General features: G+C 42.9%; 1 protein-coding gene and 1 non-coding gene across 6 annotated transcripts in view; both read right to left on the bottom strand.

Moving 5' to 3' along the window:
• SPEN (spen family transcriptional repressor) overlaps positions 1 to 22,192 on the bottom strand; it is a 94,778-nt gene that overhangs the window by 3,367 nt on the left and 69,219 nt on the right. For all 5 annotated transcript variants that reach the window (XM_067721418.1, XM_067721416.1, XM_067721415.1 and 2 more), the window contains 6 exons: positions 19,539 to 19,690; positions 16,350 to 16,475; positions 15,886 to 15,999; positions 14,653 to 14,766; positions 13,587 to 13,687; positions 343 to 8,449 (listed from right to left, as the gene is read on the bottom strand). In XM_067721418.1, the coding sequence (XP_067577519.1) occupies positions 343 to 8,449; positions 13,587 to 13,687; positions 14,653 to 14,766; positions 15,886 to 15,999; positions 16,350 to 16,475; positions 19,539 to 19,690 (8,714 nt within the window). The remainder of the gene's footprint in view (positions 1 to 342; positions 8,450 to 13,586; positions 13,688 to 14,652; positions 14,767 to 15,885; positions 16,000 to 16,349; positions 16,476 to 19,538; positions 19,691 to 22,192) is intronic.
• TRNAK-UUU (transfer RNA lysine (anticodon UUU)) lies at positions 10,188 to 10,260 on the bottom strand. The gene has a single exon. It is a non-coding gene; the product is annotated as a tRNA-Lys (tRNA).

Genomic DNA, 22,192 nt, shown 5'->3' with positions numbered 1-22,192 from the left:
GAGCCCCTGGGCAGGTCAGCTGCAGGGCATCTCCTGTAGGCCAGGCCCCCGGAAGGGGCTTTAACCAGACGGCCATGCTCCTGGGCATTCAGGATTGAGGGTTCCGGTGAAAGGTCACCTGTTCCCTACCTCCTCACCCACCGCAGGCAAGAGCCGCCCCGCCACCTGCTCCCACAATGAGCTCCCTCCATGTCCCCGGGCTCTCCGTGCTGTGATTCACCCCTCCATCCTGAAATTTAGGAAGCGCCTCTTTAAATCCACAACAAGGACAACATATTTCAGGGACCTTACTGGCACCTCCACCACCATGTGGACCAAAAGGCAGATTTCTGGCGCTCTCACCTGAGCAGGAGCCTTGGTCCGGGAAGGCAGGCCAATGGAGGCAGCAGCAGGAAACTGCGTGTGCGCGAGCTGAGCCGGGCCGTGGTAGGTGCGGATGTCCCCGTACCTGTACTCCTGAAAGAGCTCCCCGCTGGAGTGCACGATCTGCACCCCGTGCGTCACCACCACAGGCGGGGTCAGAGGCAGCCCCTGCAGCTGGTTGCTGGGTGTGACTGTGAGGATGCGGGCCTCGCCGTGGGGGGCGGGGGCGGGGGCGGCTTTGGCATCTGCCATCTTGGCGGCTTCCTTCCCTGGCTGCTGAGGGGCCTTGCTGGCTGGTGACACTTTCACCACCCCGTCCGCTGCCCGGGGCTGCTCGCTGACGGCCGTCACGTGAGGATGCACCATGATCCTCACGTCCCGGGGCACAGTGTACGGGTGTAGTCGGTACTCAGACTGCATGACCAGCACCTCCGACTGCACAGGGGCTGCGGCTCGAGCAACGGGGAGGTGATAATGCACTTCTTCCTCTGGAGGGTGCTGGGAGGCCAGGGCGGGCACACCAGCTGTGGCTGGCTGCGGGGTGCCCGCACGCTGCGGGGCCCGGACCTCTATTTGCTGGGGCTGCAGGGGGGCCCGAGGAGAATGAAGTGTCTCTGGTCGGATGCTGTAGGTGATGCTGGGCAACGTGGGCGTGTTCATCCTCACCTCGCCCTGTGACAGGTGGCTGAGCGACACGGTCTGGGTGATGCTGTGGGGTGGCATGATGACGGACTGCTCTGGGTGGATGTTAGAGATGAACTGCGGCACAGGAATGCCCGCAGCCAGCATGACCGTGGCATTAGTGGAGAGCGCGGCGGATGTGGTGCTGCTGGGGTGGCATGCCCTCGGGAATGGGGACGGAGCCGGCCCGCTAGGTCGAGGGGAATGCACATCTGGCTTGGTGGCTGCCAAATGGGAGACAGTCCGATCTGTCGGGGTGCTGGGCCCCGAGGTGACGTGGTTCACTTCTGCAGGCAGTTTGCTGGGCAGAGCAGGAGGGTGGTGGGGTGTAAGAGTGGACCCCAGGTTTGCTGGCTGAAGGACCTTGGTCTCTATTTTGAGGGTGACGGGGTCAGCAAGCTTTTTGTTAGTGGTGACTATGCTTGGGGTGAGGACCAGCTGGTTGTGAACCAGCACCGGGGGTGTGTTTATGCCCTGGGTGAGGACCTTTACTGTGCCACCCTGGGTGACGGGTGTGGACACAGAGAGATGAATGGGCTCAGGCTTCTCCAAGGACGGACGGTCGGCCTTAACCGATGAAATCACAGGAGATGCGTTATAGGTCTGGGCAGTTAGTACCAGAGTAGAATGGGTGGCCACATTTGCATAGCCTGAAGGAGCTTGAGGGCCTTTGGGCGGAGGCTGAGATGGCGTGACAGAATCGGGTTTGACCTGGGACTTGGACACCGACTGTTGAAACTCAATGTCCATTGCACTTGCTGGGGGGATCTGGCTAATCTTGGCACTGATCCGCTGTGGGCCTTCAGTCTTCTGCCCCGAATAGCTCAGCAGCACAACCCCTTCTGACGTGTTCACACGCAGCCCAGTGCCAGAGCCCGTGTCTGCCGGACGGTCGTCAATCACAGACATAGACCCTGGGTGGAACCGACTGTTGTCATTAGTGCCGGATCTCTGTCGGCACTTTGCGGATGGTGCAATCACTGCACCTGCCACAGTCACTGCACCTGTTGTCGTGGCAGTCACAACCCCAGATGCAGCAGTCACCGCGCCTGCGGAAACTGTCACCGCACCCGCGGCAGTGTTCACTGTGCCCGTGGCGGCGTTCACTGGAGCCGTGAGAACATTCACGGGCCCTGTCAGAACATTCACTGGTCCCTTTAGGACGTTCACGGGGCCAGCGGGAGTGTTCACCAAGCCTTTCAGCGTGGCCACTGAGCCCTTCACAGGGCCTTTCAGGGCATTCACTGGGCCGGCCAGCGCATTCACTGGAACCAAGGAGACATTCACCAGGCCGGTCAGGGCGCTCACCAGGCCAGTCAGGGTCTGAGGAGCTGGCTTCGCCAGAGTTATCTTTTGCGAATTCTCCAAATCAATGCTGACAGGCATCCGGCTAATAACAGAAGTAATTTTGGGAGCAATGACTGGAGTCACCTTTTCTTTGTCGGTGGCCACTGGAACCTCTGAGGCCTGTGTGTCGGAGGTGTTAGTTACTGGAGCTGCTGCTTTTTCTTCTAAAAGAGGCTTTTTAGATTCAACCGGAGGGGGCAGTGCCTCATGCAGGCAAGGGGCAGCACTGACAGGCTCTGCAATGGCAGTTGTGACACTCGTGGAAGTGACGCCCGTGGCAGATACGTACTTAGGGTCCATGAGGATCTTCCTCAGCGTACTGGAGCTGGTGTCTATGTCGGAGGCCTTTGTGTCTGGGGGAAGGGCCGGAGATGGGGTGGATTGCGCCCGTGGCTCCTCCTGCCTCGTGATCCACTCTGTCACCTTCGTCGGCGGACTCTGGTGTGGGATCCCCCCAGCAGCGACAGGGGGTGGGAGCTTTGCTATCGTTACGGAAGGAATTGGGGGGGTGGGCATGCTTGAGTCACTGGGCGGGGTCACCGGGTCACTTTCAATGATGGAGTGCACCTTGAATCTGGCTCGAGGCTCGTCATCCACGGGGGTTGGCTGTGAGGCTGGGGGAAGGTCTGGGAGCGCAGATGCTTTGGTTGGAGTCTTTTCTTCAACACTGCTTTCTTGGGACAAATTTCCCTGGGATGTAGTCTTGCTTGGGTCAGAAGCACATGACTCAGGGGGAGTGGACTGGGGCTTGTCACTCTGCTTTTCTTCCTGTGGAGTTTCTGGGGGCTGTGTCGTGGCCCCCTCGCTTGTAGCAGGGCTCTTGCTTTGAACTTGGTCAGGTTCAGAGACATGGGTCTCTGTAGCGCCCCCCGTTTTCTTGTTTGTATTCCGTTTGCGGCGTGATCGAGTGGTCTTCTGGCGCCCTTTGTCTTTCCGAGCAAGAGTAACTTCTGCTTCTTTTGATCCTTTGACTTGCGGCACTGGGTGGGAGGTTTCGCTGCTGTTCTCTCTGGCTTCCTTGGTATCTGCTGGGCCTGCTGAGGGGTCAGGTGCACTGCCTGGTGGCCTAGAAGATTCTGTAGCAGCCTCAGTCTCCAAGATGCCAGACACAGCCTCATCGGTCTCAGGCTCCATTCCTTCCTCAGGAGACTGAAGATCTGTCTGAGACTCTGCAGGGTAAGGTGGAGGTGCTGGGAAGTTTTCTGGCTCCCCAGAAATGTCATTGATGATGGAACCGATGGCCGCAGCCAGCTCTGTTTCGCTGGCCTGGTGTGCGGGCTTGTCCCGGTCCTCTGTGGAGAGGCGCTCTGGGGCATCTGCAGCTGCCGCCTTGAAAGCCGTGGGGGTGGAGGTTTCCGCGAGCTTCTCGATGTTCTCCACGGCCTGCTCCAGCTCCATCTGCTTGGCTAGCTGATTTGCTTCCGGGGACGGCTTAGAGGCAGACCCATCTTCCTTCTCTGGTTCCTTGTCCAGATCAGCTGGCTCACTGCTCAAACGCAACGATAAACTAGCCTCCTCTTGGGGACTCTCGCTCTTCTCAGGGGAAACTGCCGCGACTGCAGCCGCCTCCTCCGCCGGCAGTCCCGCAGGGCCTGCAGCCGCGCCGGGACTTACAGTGGCTTCCACATTTCTCAGATTTGCAGATTTGTCCACCGCTGATCTAGAGTTTCGAGATCTTCCTCTCTTGGACTTGGAGTTTTTCTCAGGGGCTGTTTTTTTCTCCACCACTTCAGCTGGGGGGGTTTCGGGTGGATTTTTGTCTGTGCTAATTTCTTTTCTATCACGTTTTTGTTCACTTCCTGCTTCTTCTTTATCAGTCTTGGATTTTGTGTTATTTTCTTTCACGTTTAACTGGGGACTCACCTCAGTGGTGGCCTCAGGACGTTCAGCATCAACTTTTGGTTCATTTTTCCCCTTTTTCCCCTGCTGGACACCAGCAGCTACTTTCTGGGATCGTGGGGACCTCCACCCCTCAGCTGGCTTGACTGTCTCCACTGGCTCTTTTGCCTCGGTCTCATCATCTTCATCAGCTCGACGGCGTGCTTTTGGAGGCCTCCCCCTCCTAGGGGTTGTAGGAACCACTGCAGCCTCCTGCAGCTCCCGCTCCAGTCTCTTCCTGGTCACTCGTGGTTGCTCAACGGGCTCCTTGACTGGAGAGCGGCTCTCGTGGTCACCCATGGTTGCGTAGACACTCCTTACATTCCGGCGCCTGGTTCGGCTGAGGGGCAAGCTTGGCTCAGGGTGTTCAGGGTCCGCGGACGAGTTTTTAGAGGCAGCCCTTGTAATCTTCTCTGCCTCCATCTTCAATTCTAAAAGCTTCTGTGCTTCTCCCCGAGGAGAACTGGACCGCTTGAGCTTTTCCCGGTCTATCCTCTCACTCTTCCTTGTGACAGGCTTCTCCACGATACTTGCTGCAGCTGCCTGAATGGGGGTCTTGCAACGTTTACTTTTGTTCGGCTTTTTATCTTTTGCAGCAACTGGAGGATCAACCTCTACACCTTCAGTAGCTGGAGGCGGGACCTCGTGAACATCTTCAGCGTTTTGACTTGCATTAGGTTCGACGTTAGCAGCTGAGTCTGGCTTCTCCACTTTTGGCTCATCGGCTTCCTCAGGCTTCTGAGTCGGTTTTGAAAGTGTCTGGGTACTGTCAGGCTCTGGGTCTACACTGATCTCTACCTGGGAAAATGAGGCCCCAGGAGTTGGAGGCTTGGCATCCAAATAAGGCAGCTGATCGACTGATGAATTTTCTTCAACAACTAAAGGAGTCTCAGCAACGTCTTTCCTGGTGTCCACTCCTGGGGGCAAGTCTACTTGTTCAGGTTGTTCCACAGCGATGGGAGTCAGATCAGATACAGGTTTTGCTTCTTCTGAGACAGAGGCTGGCTCAGTGGTCTTCTCTTCTGTCACTGAAGGCACCTCTCCTGTTTTTTCAGCAGCTGTCTTCTCCAGGGATGCTGCTGCAGACTCTGGAGCTACAACTGTGACACTAGGAGGCCCAATCGGAGGTGGAGTTTTCAGTTCCGACTCTTTATTTTCAGAAGCAGATTCTGAGGTCTTGGGGTGATCCTCTGTATCCTCCTGTTTCTCGACCTCTTTGGGTTTTTGGTCTTTTTCTTTTTCTTTCTGTTGCATTCGTGTGAGTTCCATAAATCTGCTATGGAAAAGAACTACTGGCTCTTGAATCAAATCAGTTGTGCTATTCACTCCATCAGATGTCTGCCTCCCATATAACCTGCCAGAAACGAAGTCAGATTCTTCATCTTTTCTCTCTAGATGCTGCAATCGCTTGGAATCTTGTTCAAAGATTGAGCTGTGTAAAAAACGAGAAGCAAATAATTCTTGCCTTTCCTGTTCTTCTTCTTTATGGTCATCTTTCTTATCATCCATTTTTCCTTCTGAATCAGTCCGAATTTTCTTCTTTTTCATGTACCAGGATGGAATAGGTCTTGGAGCAGAGTCAACCTTTTCTTTATCTTTGTTGTTTCGAAAATTAGCAAATCGGGAGTCCCAATCAAGAAAAGACCAATTTTCTTCTCGAGATGAAGACAGGGATTTAGCTCTTTCAAGCAAAGCCTTAGTGTCTGGTGTGATTGTCTTATCCAATGCAAAAGAATAAAATTTGTTCCTTTCTAAAGAACTGGAGAGTCTTTCATCTCTCTCACGTAGTTTGTCTTCTCTGTCCCTCAATAAAAAAGACAACCGAGAACTTTCAAATAACGCAGAGGCTCTGGGTGAGTGAGATTTGTGTTCACCATCTTCATCAGAATCAGAAGGCACCTCACCAGGTTCCAAGTCACGTACAGACCTCTTTCGAAGGCTGTCTCTCTTAATTATGCTGTTTGGGAAACTCACATCAAATCTGCTGGCATCTTGTTTCATTTGAGAGTCCCACCGATTTAGTTCATCTTCAGAATTCAAGACAGACAGCTTTATTTTGGCCATGTCTGCCATCTGTTCTCTCCTGCTAGAATCATAAGGATTAAATTTTAAGGACTCTTCTCTGACTGTTATATTAGAATACGGGAGACCTTTTTCATCTACTTTAGGAGACCCTTTTATTGACATTACCCTAGGGGAACCAACAGGGTCATCTTCCTCATGGAAGGAACCATGTCGGATACTGGGGGAACCACCAGTCCTTTCAGAATCTTCACTGATTTGGCGTGAACTTCTGTAGTTCCGTTCTCTCTTGGTGCAGATGTCAAAATCAACATGGTCCATCCTTTTCTTTTTGCTGGGAGGAGAGTCGTCAGTGACATCCTGAGGGGGTTTGCCGACCTCGTGAACAAGACTACGTCTTTCATATTCATCCACATCTTTTTTAGGACTGCCAAACTTTTCGGACTTGGCTATTTCCATCTCCATCTGCTGTTTTCTACGACTCTGCTCCATTTGTTTTCGGTAACTCTGCGTGTGATCAATATCAATGCCAATTTTTTCTTCAGTATTTACTGAATGTGGTTTATCTTGGCCTGATTTACATTCAAGTGGTTCATCACGAAGACTGCAATAGTTTTTCCTATTATCTTCTCTCTCTGGTCCTTGATCATCTAATAGCTCCAGCTGTTTAAGTGGTGGTTTTGAAGGAGTGGGTTTTTTTGACTGGATTTCTTGGTTTTCCACAGATTCACCTACTGGTTCTCTCAGCCTTGCTTGCAGATCTGAGTTGGGCCTTGATACAGTCCCAACAGAAACGCTGGCAAGCTCCTGACACTCTCTGGGGCTGGGAACAGCATTAAGTCTGTCTAGTTTGATTTTTTTAGATTCTCTTTTAAGAATTTCTTTCCTCACCGTCTTTTTTTCAGACTCTCCTTCCCTCAGTAGAATGACATCTCTAGATGATATGTCAGGCTGTTTCTTTAAAAGCACCCGAGCATCTTCCATCTCTGGGCTACTTTTCTTAATATCTGATTTTTGCCTTTCTGCTTTCAAATTGGAATCTGCAAAACGCCTTTTCCTCGCTTCCAGCTTCTCCAGATCCACAGCACTTACCCCATCAACAGTTTGCTCTGGTTTTAGGTGCTTCCTGGGTTTAGGCCTGCCTTCCTTATCTACCACTTCTATGTGGCTTGAAAGCCCCCTTTCCTTTGGCGCTTTCATTCTAACAGATTCTAGTTTAGACAACTCAGATTTTGCAGGCTCTGTCTGAGAGACCTGAAGTTTCTGATCTAAGGCAGAAGACTTGACAGTGTCATTATCAAGCTTGGCTTTCAGCTTTTCCAAAGGAGTGTGGTCAATAACCTTCCCCTCTTTTTCTTTCACTCGAGTCAAAACCACACAAGGCATGAGCTCCAAGCGGTTTTTTGCTACTCCTTCTTTGTCAGCTTTCTCTCTGCTCAGTTTATTAGAACTCCTTGATTTTTCAGGGCTTTGTTCTCTCTCGTTTTCTTGGTCTGTTTCTGAAGACTGAGAACTAGGGGAATGAACTTTTCCTTTCCGTTTCTGCTTGTCAGTTTTGTCCTTCTCCACCTTTTCCTTCCTTATTAAACGTCTCTCTCTTTCCACTCTCTCAGGATCAAAAGTTCGTTCTTTATCTGTCTTTTCATTTTTTGTATAGCGTTCCAAACGAGGTTTGTCAAGTTTATCATATCTTGGAGGGGAAAGCGAGCTACAGCTTCCACTCCGGTCCGAGGATCGGCTGTAAATCCTCCTCTCGGAATCACTAGGCAATCTCTCTGACTGTGAGGGTGATGCTCCAGGACTCTGTGGGCGTCGCAAGTGAACTGGACTCTGACTGCGTTCAATTGGCCTCCTCTCGTGGTCTCTGTCCCGGTCAGACTCAAACCTTTCCCGTTCTCTTTCTCGTTCCCTTTGCCTGTAACTGTATTCCCGAATATCTTGTTCATAAGGATCATTTCTGTAATCCCTGTACTCCCGGGGATCATCGTAATATCGTGACTCATAGTAGTCTCCTTGGTAAGTTTCCCATTCTGAATAAAACTCTCTCCCTCGAGCTGGATAGTCCCGTCTGGAATCCTCAGCATATGTGCCTGGAGTACGAACATTCTCATAATATGTACGATCTTGGCTATAGTCATACGATCCCCTTCGTTCTTCTCTGCCAAAGACAAAAAAGAATGTATTAGTTTTTTGTTTCCTCGTCACTTACACATTAATCATACATATGAGATTACAAAGTCCTGCTTCCAAAAATCTTTTCCATTTTTTAATCATTAGAACTGCACTGACCAATACCATACCTACAAGCCACATGTGGCTACTGAGAACTTGAAATCTGGCTAGTCTCAGTTGAGGTGTGAGTGTAAAATACACACTGGATTTGGTAGACTTAGTTTCAAAAAAAAGAAACACTTCAATAATTTATTCAGATTGAGTATATGCTGAAACAGTATTTCAGACATATTGGGTTAAATAAAATTAATTTTACCTTTAGTTTTACTAGAAAATGCAAAACCGCATATACAGCTTGCATTACATTTCTATTGGACTTGGACAGCAGTGCTTCAGCCCCTTGTTATTCTTTTGGTATCGGTTGTCGTGACTTATGATGAGCACTAGTATTAAACAGTATCACATCCCACATTTCTAAGTCTTTCATAATTACTTTCCTGCCAAAAGATATTCTTACCACAACTTGGGAAACAAATGTACTGTTTGAAAAGATAACAATTTAACTAAAATCTTCCCACCTATGCAACCTGTATATCGGTAACACCTCTACCTCAATTCACAATTTAAAAAAACACATTGGGGACTTCCCTGGTGGTCGAGTGGCTAAGAGTCCGCACTCACAATACAGGGGGCCCGGGTTCAATCCCTGGTCAGGGAACTAGATCCCATGTGCCGCAAGTAAGACCCGGCGCAGCCAAATAAATGTTAAAAAAACAAAACAAAAAAAAATCCCCACACACGCTGGGGGCCAGTCTCCCTGGGCTCAGTCTCCTCACTTACAAAATGATAGCTCTTCTTCACAAAGATCTTAAGAAGATTAGATAAGATAACATTTGTAAAAACTTTCCTAACATAATACAAGGCACATACTTGGCCTTCAGTAGTTACTTTTCCCCAACCTGCCAACTAACAAATTAGGTGATTACAAACTGTGTGAGATAATTCCTTAATTGTAAAAGAATTCACCTCAGATTTTCTCCCACAGTGACACGTCCCAGTGCATTCAAAATAAGATTAAATTTCAAGAACATGTATGGTGTATAAAATGAAATTCACCTGTGATAGAGGCCAATTCCTTTACTCTTGTTCACTTTCCATTTTTGTCTTTCAAGCAGGTATGGCTTACTCAGTCTACATAGTACTGTCAGTGGCGGCTCAATGAAACATAACGAACCTAGAACTTAAACCTCTGAAGGCATGAGCTTTTGTCTTCTCGGCTCACAGCAGGTACTCATTTGTTGAAAAAAATGAACCTTAGAAAAATATGTCAAAGTTGCTACTGGGCAATGTTCTAACCCAGTTTCAACAGCAAATGAAGCATCTAGACTTACCATTCAAACACTGGAAGCATCAATAACACATTATTATATGCATTTATACTGAGCTTTCTCATTTCAAAGAGAATAGTTTATGACATATCTATGATATCTGACTTGATTTGATTCAAGATGATCCTTCTACAGTTCCACAGGAATCAGATTCTTTGCCTCAATACTGGCCAGCCATCTTGCAAATAGATGTTACTAGGAATGAAATTAGGCTAATTTAACTCATTACCATCATAAATACAAACTCCAAGGAAGCATCACTTTCATTATGTAAAGGTGAACACACTACAAGCTTTATTTTCTCCTTTGGCCACAGCACTGCTTGTAGGATCTTAGTTCCCTGACCAGGGGCTGAACCTGGGCCCCTGGCAATAAAAGTGCCGAGTCCTAACCACTGGACCACCAGGGAATTCCCTAACTTTCTAATATAAAGTGGTTAAGACACCTAGAATGGCCACTAGTTTGCTGCCTGCATTAAAAGTACGTTTAAAAATGGTTTCCAGATATTTTCTAAAATAAGCAAACTAAAACTATATCCAAAATATGAAAAAAAAAAAGTTACAGAAGTCAAAAGATATACGTGTAAACATTAGTGCTGCACTGTTCAGTTTAATAGATGATGATTTTGTACATACTTTGCCGGGCTCTACCAAAAGAAATGAGCATTCCTGCCACCAAGGAACTCAACTTATGCAAGGGACAATACAACTGCACACTGGTACTATACACAAAAGGCTCTGGCAGGGCTCTGAGGAACTTTGAAATGTCAGGTTTTCAGAGAACTCTGTTCCCATGACTGCACAATATCCAAACCACCGTAAGTAAGTGGGAAATTCATCTAAAGCATAATGTGACCCTATAAATGTCTTGAGAATCACTTTGGTAAACTGGAAGGCTCAATGCATACCAGGTAGGAGCCCTGGGTTTACCCCCAGCCCAACCACTTACTAGCCTGTGACCTTATCAGCCAAGTCACCTGATCTTCAGTTCCCACCATAAGTAATACATGACAAGAGCCACAGCCCTATTTCCCTGACACTGTATTTAAGGGAATAAAAGAAATACTACTTTTAAACTGCAGGGCACTATGTAAATGGATCATCATTTGCATTCCTGACCTGAACTGTCATTAGGGGCAAAGCTCCCCCCCCCCCCCCGCCACTTATTCATCAACTATTCAGTGGGATGCCTTCCTTCCACTCTATGGAAAGGGCAAAGATTCTCAAGTTCTACTGCAAGGAATGCATTCCAGAAGCACTGCCATCTGAAACCAAATGGGGCAAAACTGGGTCACAGTAAAGTCCCACACCCTCCTGCTTCCCACTTTAGGAGATAAACTCCATTCAACAGAGATAAATAACCACAGGTAAGAACCAAAGAACAAAGCCAGAGCCAGATCATCAGTAAAGTGAGTGAATTTAAGTGATAATATACAAAAATTAACACCCACACAACATTATCCAGCCCTCACAAGATACCATTCTTTGAAAAATATTTAATGTGCACACAGACAATTTTAATGGAATTTTTATGTCTTAAGTGCCACTAGACCATCAACACACTTTTCACTCACTTATAGGTACGAATTCCTATAAGCACTTAAAGTATTAACAATGACTTCCGACTGCTGCGGTGGGGGATGAGGGCCACCAAGATGGAGAACCCTCCCCACAGACACCTACGTTCTCTTACATATGTTCATTCTCTCTCTCTCTCTCTCTCTCTCTCTCTCACACACACACATACATACACACACACACACACACACACACACACACACAGAGGGAGAGAGAGAGGGAGAGAGAGAGAAATTTAGAATGTGGATTCCAATCCACTAGTGAAAAACCATCGAAACCTTAGAAGTTCAACCTTTTGGAAATTTGGCTGTAGGGGACATTTTTCATTAAAAAACCTCTCAAGTATTCAATGACCATTACACTATACTCCATGAGGAAATGAAAAAGAAATACATATCTTCTATGATTTAAACAAAAATGAAGTGGCAAGAAGAGGCAGTAAAAAGGGAGTGCATTCAACAGGTTTCTGGGAGCACGATCAGGATTTTGCCTCATCCTGGCCATAAAGCCCTTTTATACTTGAACTTGAGTGTCTAAAGGCATTTGTCAAACGGTCTTTTGTCTAACACACATCTGAAGGGGTGGAGACCTAGCAGTAACATTCCAGGAGACTTAATCAGAGGCATGTTTGGACAAACAGGTTCATCATAGGGATGATAGTTTCCATTTTCAAATGTGATCAGCTACTGAAGAACCTGGTGACACTGTTAGGGTGTTTTAATATATTTAGTCTAAAAAAGAATCAATCATCAGTTCTGGGGCAATTTTTAAGCTAACGGAGACAGCCTGATTCAGACTGTGAGACCTTAAACGATTGTGAAATGTTCCCACAAGCTGCAGAAAAAAATACTACAGTCCCATGACTGAAAACATTAACAAGGAGAAGTAAGGTATACTTTTCTTTTCTTTTTTTTCGGTCGTGCCTCATGGCTTGCGGGATCTTAGTTCCCTGACCAGAGATTGAACCCAGGCCCACGGCAGTGAAATCACCCAGTCCTAACCACTGGACCGCCAAGAAATTCCCAAGGTTTACTTTTTACACAGCTAAACTTACCAATTTCTATCAGCTTTGGCTTACTGATTCACAAATTTAAGAGATCTGAATTTAAAACAAAGCTCTTGACAGTCTTTTGAAAGTTTCTGTTTTTTTAAATTAATTCTATGAGCTCATGCGTGGTGACAACCTGGATGTTGTCACTACTAAATTCACAGGGCATTTAATAGTTTACAATGAGGGGCTTCCCTGGTGGCACAGTGGTTAAGAATCCGCCTGCCAAAGCAGGGGACACGGGTTTGAGCCCTGGTCCGGGAAGATCCCACATGCCATGGAGCAACTAAGCCTCTGTGCCACAACTACTGAGCCTGCACTCTAGAGCCCGCGAGCCACAACTACTGAGCCCATGTGCCACAACTACTGAAGCCCATGTGCCTAGAGCCTGTGCTCTGCAACGAGAAGCCACCACAATGAGACGCCTGTGCACCGCAACGAAGAGTAGCCCCTGCTCGCCCCAACTAGAGAAAGCCCGCACAGCAATGAAGACCCAACAAAGCCAAAAATAAATTAAAAAAAAAAAGTTTACAATGCATTTCAACAAGTTATATTTAATTTAAAACTGTAAGGCAAAATGATTTGTACATAGTTATAATCTGGAAAACAGTAACTCTTTTAATGAGTATTCTCAGGGAGAAAATACCCCAACTCCCATGAGCTACATGAAAACTGGATCCATAAAAATCAGTTTTTATGTGTGTTTGTTTTTGTTTTGTTTCTTAAAAATATTTATTTATTCAGCTGCGTCAGGTCTTAGTTGCGGCATGCGGGATCTTTCATTGTGGCACGCAGGCTCCAGAGGATGCAGGCTCAGTAGTTGCGGCACGCAGGCTTAGCTGACCCACGGCATGTGGGATCTTAGTTCCCAGACCAGGGATCGAACCGGTGTCCCCTGCGTTGGAAGGCGGATTCTTACCCACTGGACCACCAGGGAAGTCCCTTTATGTGTTTTTTATGTGTTTCTTTCTGTATGTGGGGATAAAAGGGATAAGTTTGGGGGGAATGAGAGTAGCAATAAGGGGTAAAAAACAAAATTTAATCCCATCTAAATTTTACGTATTAGAAATTTTAAAATTCAAGCTATGGTGATAGGTTTAAAATACATACCTTCTTTCTGCTAACATTTCATAGAAGTCTCTGATATCTTGACCAGATTTTTCCATACAGTGATAAAATGCCAGCTGACTTTCCCGATTTGCAAAATCCACCTTTAAAAAAAAAGAATACTGCGTGTTTAATCCAAGTTTCAGATTTTAATGATGGAAAGTGTTACCAAATTTGAAAAATTCTTCCCAACATAGCCTTCTGGATAAATTTCAAGAAAAAGTAACTTATCTAAGTGAAACAGTCCTCATAACTAAAACTGTATTTTTTTAACCTGAAATCTCTCTCAAATTCTACACAAATCTTGATAAAGAATTACAATTTAAAGTTCTAGAACCCAATCCTGAGGCGTGGAAAAAGCAATATGGAAAACTGAAACATACCTATCATGATTCTAGGTTGTCAATTAAATAATCAGACCAACTAAATCCAGTAATCTACTGTGCATAATTTGCTGGAACCACAGTTAGAACATAAAATATGGAAGAACGTTTGAACTTTACTCACAGCCAGGACTCAGAGTCACTTAAAGCATGATACCCACCATCTATCAATATCTTATTTCGAAAAGACTGATTTCAATCTAACTGTCATAGTTATTAAGTGCAAAAATTCCTTCAAACTATCATAAACAAAAGTTTCTAAACAAAAACACCAGACAAATATCGTGCTTTCAGTGGTTACCCACTCTTTAGGAGAGGAGGAAAGAAGATGAAGAGAGGATCGTTCAAGAAGCTGGACTGATACCTGGAGCTCCTGGGTGTGCAGAAACCCACAGGTGACTGTGGGCCAGCCTGCACTAAAAGCACACAAGTGAGCATCAGGTACCTGGGGCGTAGAGAAGCACACATCCTTGAATGAGAGGATTTTTAGGGAAGGTTCTGTGGCTAATGGTTTAAAAGACACTGTGCCCTTAAGTAGCTAGCCAAATATAAAAAATGTAATATCGCCCTTAGAAACTGAGGCCATATATACTGCATGTCCTGTAAACCAACAAAATGCCAATTATTAAGAGACTGGGATCTGAACACGATTTTGTTTTGCTTCTGTTTGAAGTCATTCTGCACACCTTAATTTTATTCCCACCGATTTTCCTCCCCTTGGTCTCTTTTACAGCTGCTTGTGCATATTCAATTTCATTGTAGAGAACCAGGGCCATGCCTTTTAAGCGGTCAAACACCACCTGTAAAAAAAACGACGACAAAAAAAAACAAGAGGCTCATCCACTAGACTTAGTGTCAGTCTCAACAAAATTCTAAATCACAGTGACACTGCTAAGAAAAAATATATATACTTTTTAATTCTAGAAAAAATTTCAGGCTTTTCCGATGATGCATGTTATACTGAAAACACAACAAAATGTCATAGGGACCATTTAGAACCATGGATATTGTGGCTTGAGGTATATTATGCCTTTACTTTGTTTTTCTGTATTTACTTTATTTTACTTTATTTCTTTATTTTATGTTGACTGACTCATTTTGGCTCAAAAAAACAACACCCCTGAAAAAGGGGGAAAAAAGTAAAGAGTACTGAATCAACATAAATTTCATATTGTACATCCACTGTACTTCAGAAAAAAAAAAGAAAAAAAGAAAAAACTACACTATAGCAAAGGAAAAATAAGAAAAAAATAGTAAGTTGCAATGAATTTTGGTCATAAGCAGCACTGTCTTAAAGCTTTTAGATTTTTTATTTATACTAATAGTCTTTAAGATGTGCTTCTTCAAACAACAAAAGCTACATTTAAAGAAATGTCAAAGTTATGCAACATACCTACCACAGTGTAAATCTGCTTTCAAGAAGTTAAAATCTTTACCTTCGCATAACGGAATGGGGCCCAGAGACCCTGTTCCTGTTATGTTTGTGAATGTGTTACATAACAAACATTGGTTAGATGAGTATTCTGTTGTGTGTCCCTTTAAAGTCATCATGGTTTAAAAAAAATCAAGTCTAATTACATATTAGTGTGAATGTGAGTAATTATATAATTAGGCTGTCTAATCTTAATGTGAGATAAAGTTACAGAAATCCCTAAGAAATATTCTATTTAACAGTATTATGCAGATTAGTTCCAAAATTAATCATTTTGGCGGGTTCTAGAAGTTTCTCAAAATACTCATATCATAAGCTAATAGATGCAAATGCTCTTCTAAACCCAATTTTGGAAAAGAGAATTTTAATGTATGAGTTACTAAAGAAAAGAAAAAGTCAGTACTAGAAACTGGGACTGAAAGGACAGAATACCAAAAAAAGGGAGTCAGAAATAACTTTAAACCACACAACCAAACCTCCCACCTACCTTCACCACAGGCCCATATCGGCAGAAATGTCGTGTTAAATATTGATCCGATACGTTTGAAGAAAGCCCATCTAACCACACACAGTTTGTAGGCATGCTCTTTCCAAAACCCAGCTGAATACAAAAGGCAAAATTTCTATTAGTTAAGTCACCAATTATTCAACAACAAAATTCTGAGAAAACTTGTCTTCTGTAGGAATCTTATCAAACCAACACCTCAAGTGGGAACCATCAGGTTAAAATCAAACAGAAACTGACACAAAAATTATCCTGCCTGGCTAAGCGAGGATTAACTCAGATTACAGTATAACAGGATAAGGATGCGAAGAGGTTTATCACCTTTATGGTTATCTAACTGTACTACTACAATTTTAAATAATCAGACATATGAACAGAAAACTCCAAATCTTAAAAAAAAACGCAGCGACTATTAACAGTACAATAACTTATGTAAATTCCTTTACCTTGAGACGATTATTTCCAAGATATTCCCCATCCATCTTCTTAATAGCCTTACAAACGCTGGCAATATCACAGTATTGCAAGAACGCATACTGAGGAACTCCATTTACTTTCTTAATATCAATATCCTGAAAAAGCCAATGGATGGATACCACTTAGTGATATGCCAATAAAAAAATAAATCAGAATAAACCAAGTCCATATGAGCTACATATTTCTCAAAATAGTCATATTCCCCCAAATCATTTTCCTAGTTACAATTATACATCTTAATGCAACTGTAAATTAACAGCCTAAAAAACTATTCAACACAGCATTTGTAGTCACAAACCATGAAATCCTTCTCATGTGAAGCTCCCTGCAGAAGAGCAACTGCAGTGCAACTCAAAACTCAAAATTTTAAATCCACAACACCTGTGTTAAGAGACATTTATGAGAAGAAAAAAAAGCAGCCTATTTAATGAAAATCTAAGAAATAATTCTCTTCTGCAATATCTAAAATCCTTATTAGGGGTAAGCCATTTAAAATATAGTATCTGAGAAGAGTAAGAATGATAAAGAAATCAAGTTTTCAAAAAGTGATTTAAAATACGCAATCCTAAATTAGAAGACTCATTCTATCAGTATATCTAACTGAATCAAACCTGGTGATGATAAATGTGGTAATAATCTCTCATAACCAGAATGAATGGATTATATAAATACCTGAACTACTCCGTGAAGATGCATTAGAACACCATCCCTGGATTAAAGAAACACTCTATAAAGGAATACCCCCATCTCTTTGGAATGCTCAAAACCTGTAGTCACATCTGACACTCCGGTCCTGCCTATTAAAAGGAGGTAGTGAAAAAACCTGGCTTACACAGGAAAATGGTCCAGAGAAACCAGACACCTGGATGGCAAAACTTGTACTTAAACAATAATGAGCTGGGCCATATAGTGCAGATTATGTATTGTGATTATCTAAGCCTCCTTAAGGGTCACAAGCCAATAATCAAAACCTGAAACAGAGCAAAATGAGTAATGCATTTAAAGAGCTGTTTGATGGGTCTTTAAAAAAAAAAAAGCAATAATTTACACTCAAAATTTTTCTAAGTAATGGTAAACAGAAGCTGTTTTCATCATTATGTAGAATGTAATAACCCAGGATAGCTCTACTTAAAGAGAAATGTTTCAAAGGAATACTGGTGGGTAGATTCACTAAATCGGTGCTTCCGGCTATAGCATGATCCGTTATCGGTAAGTAGAAGACCATGTTCTCAAAGACTGTATGTCATTAAAACAGTGACAATCATGAGCAATTGCAAACATGGTAAGATAACAGTTTTCAAACAGAGTACTGACATGTCCACCTTATTGATAACCATAGCTCTTAAAACACAATAATCATCCCATTTTTAGCAACCCTGATGATGAAAATGTATCCATGTGCCCAAATACAACTTCTATACTCCTCCAAAATTTATAGTAACAGCTACATTCAATAAAAGTATGTTTGAAAGTTTTATCAATTCAAAGCCTCATGAATGCCAAACAGCAAATTAAATAACAGATCGTGGTATAAAGACAGAAGAAGCTGGAGCCCAGATAGGTAATTGAGCGTCTAGTCACTCATCCAGGTAGGCAGTAGAGCTGGAATTAAGAGTATACACTACCCTCTGGGCTTCCCTAGTGGCGCAGTGGCTAAGAATCTGCCTGCCAATGCAGGGGACACGGGTTCGAGCCCTGGTCCGCAAAGATCCCACATGCCGCGGAGCAACTAAGCCCGTGCGCCACAACTACTGAGCCTGCACTCTAGAGCCCGCAAGCCACAGCTACTGAAGCCTGCGTGCCTAGAGCCTGTGCTCCACAACAAGAGAAGGCACCGCAATGAGAAGCCCGCGCACCACAACGAAGAGCAGCCCCCGCTCGCCGCAACTAGAGAAAGCCCGCATGCAGCAACAAAGACCCAGTGCAGCCAAAAATAAAATAAATAAAATAAATGACTTTAAATTAAAAAAAGAGTATACACTACCCTCACAAAAATACGAAACTGAGAAAAGTCGAAATAATTGAAAAAGAAAGATGAGTGTTTTGCTGGTGCATCTAAATATGCAGCTTCTCTTTTCCGCCACGTCTACCAACCACTGCAATCTCTTGCCTCAAGCCCCTCAAGATGAGGCTTAGCTCAGCCACAAGCACAAGTAATGTTTTATTCACAGGACTAGATTATGTCATTTAAAAAATTAAGAATCTTTTGTTTAGAGCATTAGTGTATAAATACAGATGGATAAATGGACATCACATACACCCTTAAAAGATTAACAATAGCTGTTTCTATCCAAAACATTTTTTTACTCTCCAAAGTCCAAATATACTAGAGTACTTTCTTCACTGTTATTAATATAGAGAAAATCTAGGAAAACAGAAGTATTTCCCTGTTTTTTCAAACACAAAACAAAATAGTATATCCTAAGGGTACAAAGCTGCAGCCAAACTATTTTCACTATAATATGACTCAAGTTTTAAGTCATGGGGAATAGAAAAATCTTTCTATCCCTAAATCTAACAATTACTTGCGTAATTTGAAAAATGATTCTAATTAGAATTTCAAAATAGAACTGAGTTTCCAGAATGCTATCCACATTCTAGTAATCCCCAAGGTACTTCTGATGTGCATTGTGATAAAAATAATCATACACTAATCTGCTGCTTCTTTCTTACAAACACGTTTTCTCTTCCAGATTTTCCTTTCAACCCACAGGACTAGAGATGGCATTAAAACAGCACCAGATGGACAAAGATAAGAAAAGTGGAAAGGAAAATATATATGTAAACAAAATACAGACAATTACATATTTTTACATACACACATAAAGCAGTCCCTGCTGGGTTTTGCCAGATCATCTTTTAGCAGCAGTTAAAAACACATAGGGCGGGAGATGCAAGAGGGAAGAGATATGGGGATATATGTATATGTATAACTGATTCACTTTGTTATAAAGCAGAAACTAACACACCATTGTAAAGCAATTATACTCCAATAAAAAAATGTTTAAAAAAAATAAACCACATAGGGCAAATGGGAAAAATATTCATTACACCATCTAAGTATCGTTTTTCCAAATATAATCTCTGCTATGCTTTATGTTTTGTGACAAAGATCTAACACTGTTTTTATTGTAAAAACAAAACAAAACAAAACATACCACAATTTCTCCAAAGCGTTGGAAGATGTTGCGAAGATCATGATAAGTAGTGGTTTTTTCAAGGTTACCAATAAAGAGAGTTCTTGTTGCTTTGGGGTGAAATTCATCTATCCTTTCATCCAAAGGGCGAAATTCATTTTCACTTTCTGTTTCTGTAAGTGGGATGGGGACAGAGAGTGTTTTAATATATTCATATATCATGGGAAAATCTACTTTAAAAAATCAGATCTCTGAAATATTGGGATTAATTCTCATATAATCTGAAAAATTATACACACCATCAGAAACAGCTCCAAATCAAAAGAAGAATACAGAGGCTAGAGAAACTTGTCCAAAAAATTAAGAGAAAGTTAACACCCTGATCTTTAAAATAGAAAAGAAGACTGAATTTCAATCTAAGTTGATTTGTTTTAAAAAATAATCACTAATACAGAAATAGGTTTTAATCCCCAGCAAAAAATAGTAATTATTTGAGCCTAATCTTAGGTTCCAAAATTATGTGGCAGGCTCTGAATGTGCAGTATAAAACTATAATCTGAAATAAACATAAAATTCAGCTAAAAATAGTCCAGCTTCATTATTTAATTTACATTTCAACATTTTATAAAACAGTTAGCATTTTATGTTTGCCATACCCAACTGTCTAAATGCAGCAATTTTTAAATACAAGAATAATACTTGTATGAAAACTGACTGAAGTAACGCTTATGAAATATCTTCTTTTGGTGCTGCATGGTACCCAATGACAAACAGAAAGAGACTAAATGACTCTTAAGGTTTCTACTTCTTATGATCAAAAGCCCTGGTTCAACGTCTAATTCAATCACAGGCTTTCTCTGAAGCTCCATTTATTAACTTCGTCTAGGGCAGGGACAGTCAACGTTTTCTGGATAGTAATTATAATACAGCCTGTATGTTCTCGCTCTCTTTTTTAATGTAAAACAAACCCATCCCAGAAAGTTAGTATTTGATCAACCTGACTAAATCCAAGTGTTTAGTGCCAGCCACTGAAACATTACTGATAATGTCAATGACAACACCGGTATTAAAAAGACTCAACTTCTGAGATGTTGGGTGAACTCAGCCAGAACACATCTCACTCCTGATTCCAGTTTGATAATGGCAGCTCAGCTTAATCTTACCTGTGTCATCAGAGAGTACATACTTTTTCAGTCAGGTGGACCCAGAAACTGTCCAGCACTCATACACCTATCTCTACATTTTCATCTTATTTCACAGGGGTATATCTCATTTTAAGCTCAACTAGGTCTTCTTAAAATTATGTAACTAACAGAGGGCACATACTTAGGAATATTTCATTTAAAAGGAGAAAAAGAAAAAAATAATTCAGGCACATCTTGAGGTTTGTACTTCAAAAGGCAGAATCAGGGGAGTTCCCTGGTGGCCTAGCGGTTAGGATTCTGGGCTTTCACTGCCATGGCCCATGTTCAATCCCTGGCTGGGGAACTGACATCCTGCAAGCCACGTGGCGTAGAATAAAAAAAAAAAAAAAGCAGAATCAGAAGGATAAAGCATGATTTGCAACCATTAAAATCTGTAATGAATTCATTTCTACCAAATAGCTCACTTAAAATTTCAAAATCAGAAATTCAGTTGGGGGCAGGGAGGGAGTGTCTTTTCCACATGTAATCTATTCAACCTTCATGACCAGTTTTAAGTCTTACTGTCCTACACATCATTGAAAAGACTGTTTTATCCTGCAATTTCATGTTTAGGGGATTGTAATGCTGTGCATAGGAGTACAAAAGCACAATCTTAGAAGCCACCAGAGGTCTGTCTACAGAGTTAGGTTTCTTGGATTTGGATCTTTTTAATTCCAAGACGTCCTTGACCTAAGGAAGCAATCAGCTCCATACATTTCAATATAAAACATTTATGACAACCATCCAACAGCGTTAATTCCAACCAAGTGTCCCTACTCAGCTTTCAAATATCCCATTTAAACTGGTGTTTCAATGCTGTCCCATCTGGAAAAAGTACCTTCAGCTCTCCGATGCTTGAACCAATCAAACTTCTCAACATCTTCAGTGGTAGGTGGTTAAAAAGCCCCAATTAACATCCTGGGTGCTAACTAATTAGGTAAAATGATTTTTTTTTTTTTACAATAAATATCTCAAGCTAAGCCCACTACTTGGAGATTAGAAAGTCACCTATTGATAATGCCCCTGAGTTAGATCCCCACTAGTTAATAATCATATATGGCTCTAAAAACTTACAGAGATGATATGACATTCTAAATATTATTCCTCAAAGTCAGTTCTGACCTGTTCCAATTGTGTTAAATAAGAACTCCTGAGTTGCTCTTAGCCCAGTACAAGTTAGGGCAGTACATCTCAAACTTTGCAGAGGAGGGAATGTGAAGGCATAACTTATAATTCCTTTGAAAAAATAGTATGTCTTTGAATTCCTGTGTTTTATCATAAAATTATGCACACTTTATAGCCTTCACTCTAACAACCCTGACTGTGCCTGTTTTAATATACAAATGACACATTCTTACCAGGGAAATTCTATTTTTTTCCTCTTAATTGTCACATAAAATGAATATTCCAAGAAAATGGGCTATGTTTACCCTATAAATTCCACTCAAAGTTTTAGTCTTAAAGTTCAACTGTCCCACACACTTAATGTGA

Source organism: Pseudorca crassidens, chromosome 2 (assembly GCF_039906515.1).
Source record: "Pseudorca crassidens isolate mPseCra1 chromosome 2, mPseCra1.hap1, whole genome shotgun sequence".
Classification (NCBI taxonomy): domain Eukaryota; kingdom Metazoa; phylum Chordata; class Mammalia; order Artiodactyla; family Delphinidae; genus Pseudorca; species Pseudorca crassidens.
This window is presented reverse-complemented; position numbering and strand designations above follow the sequence as displayed.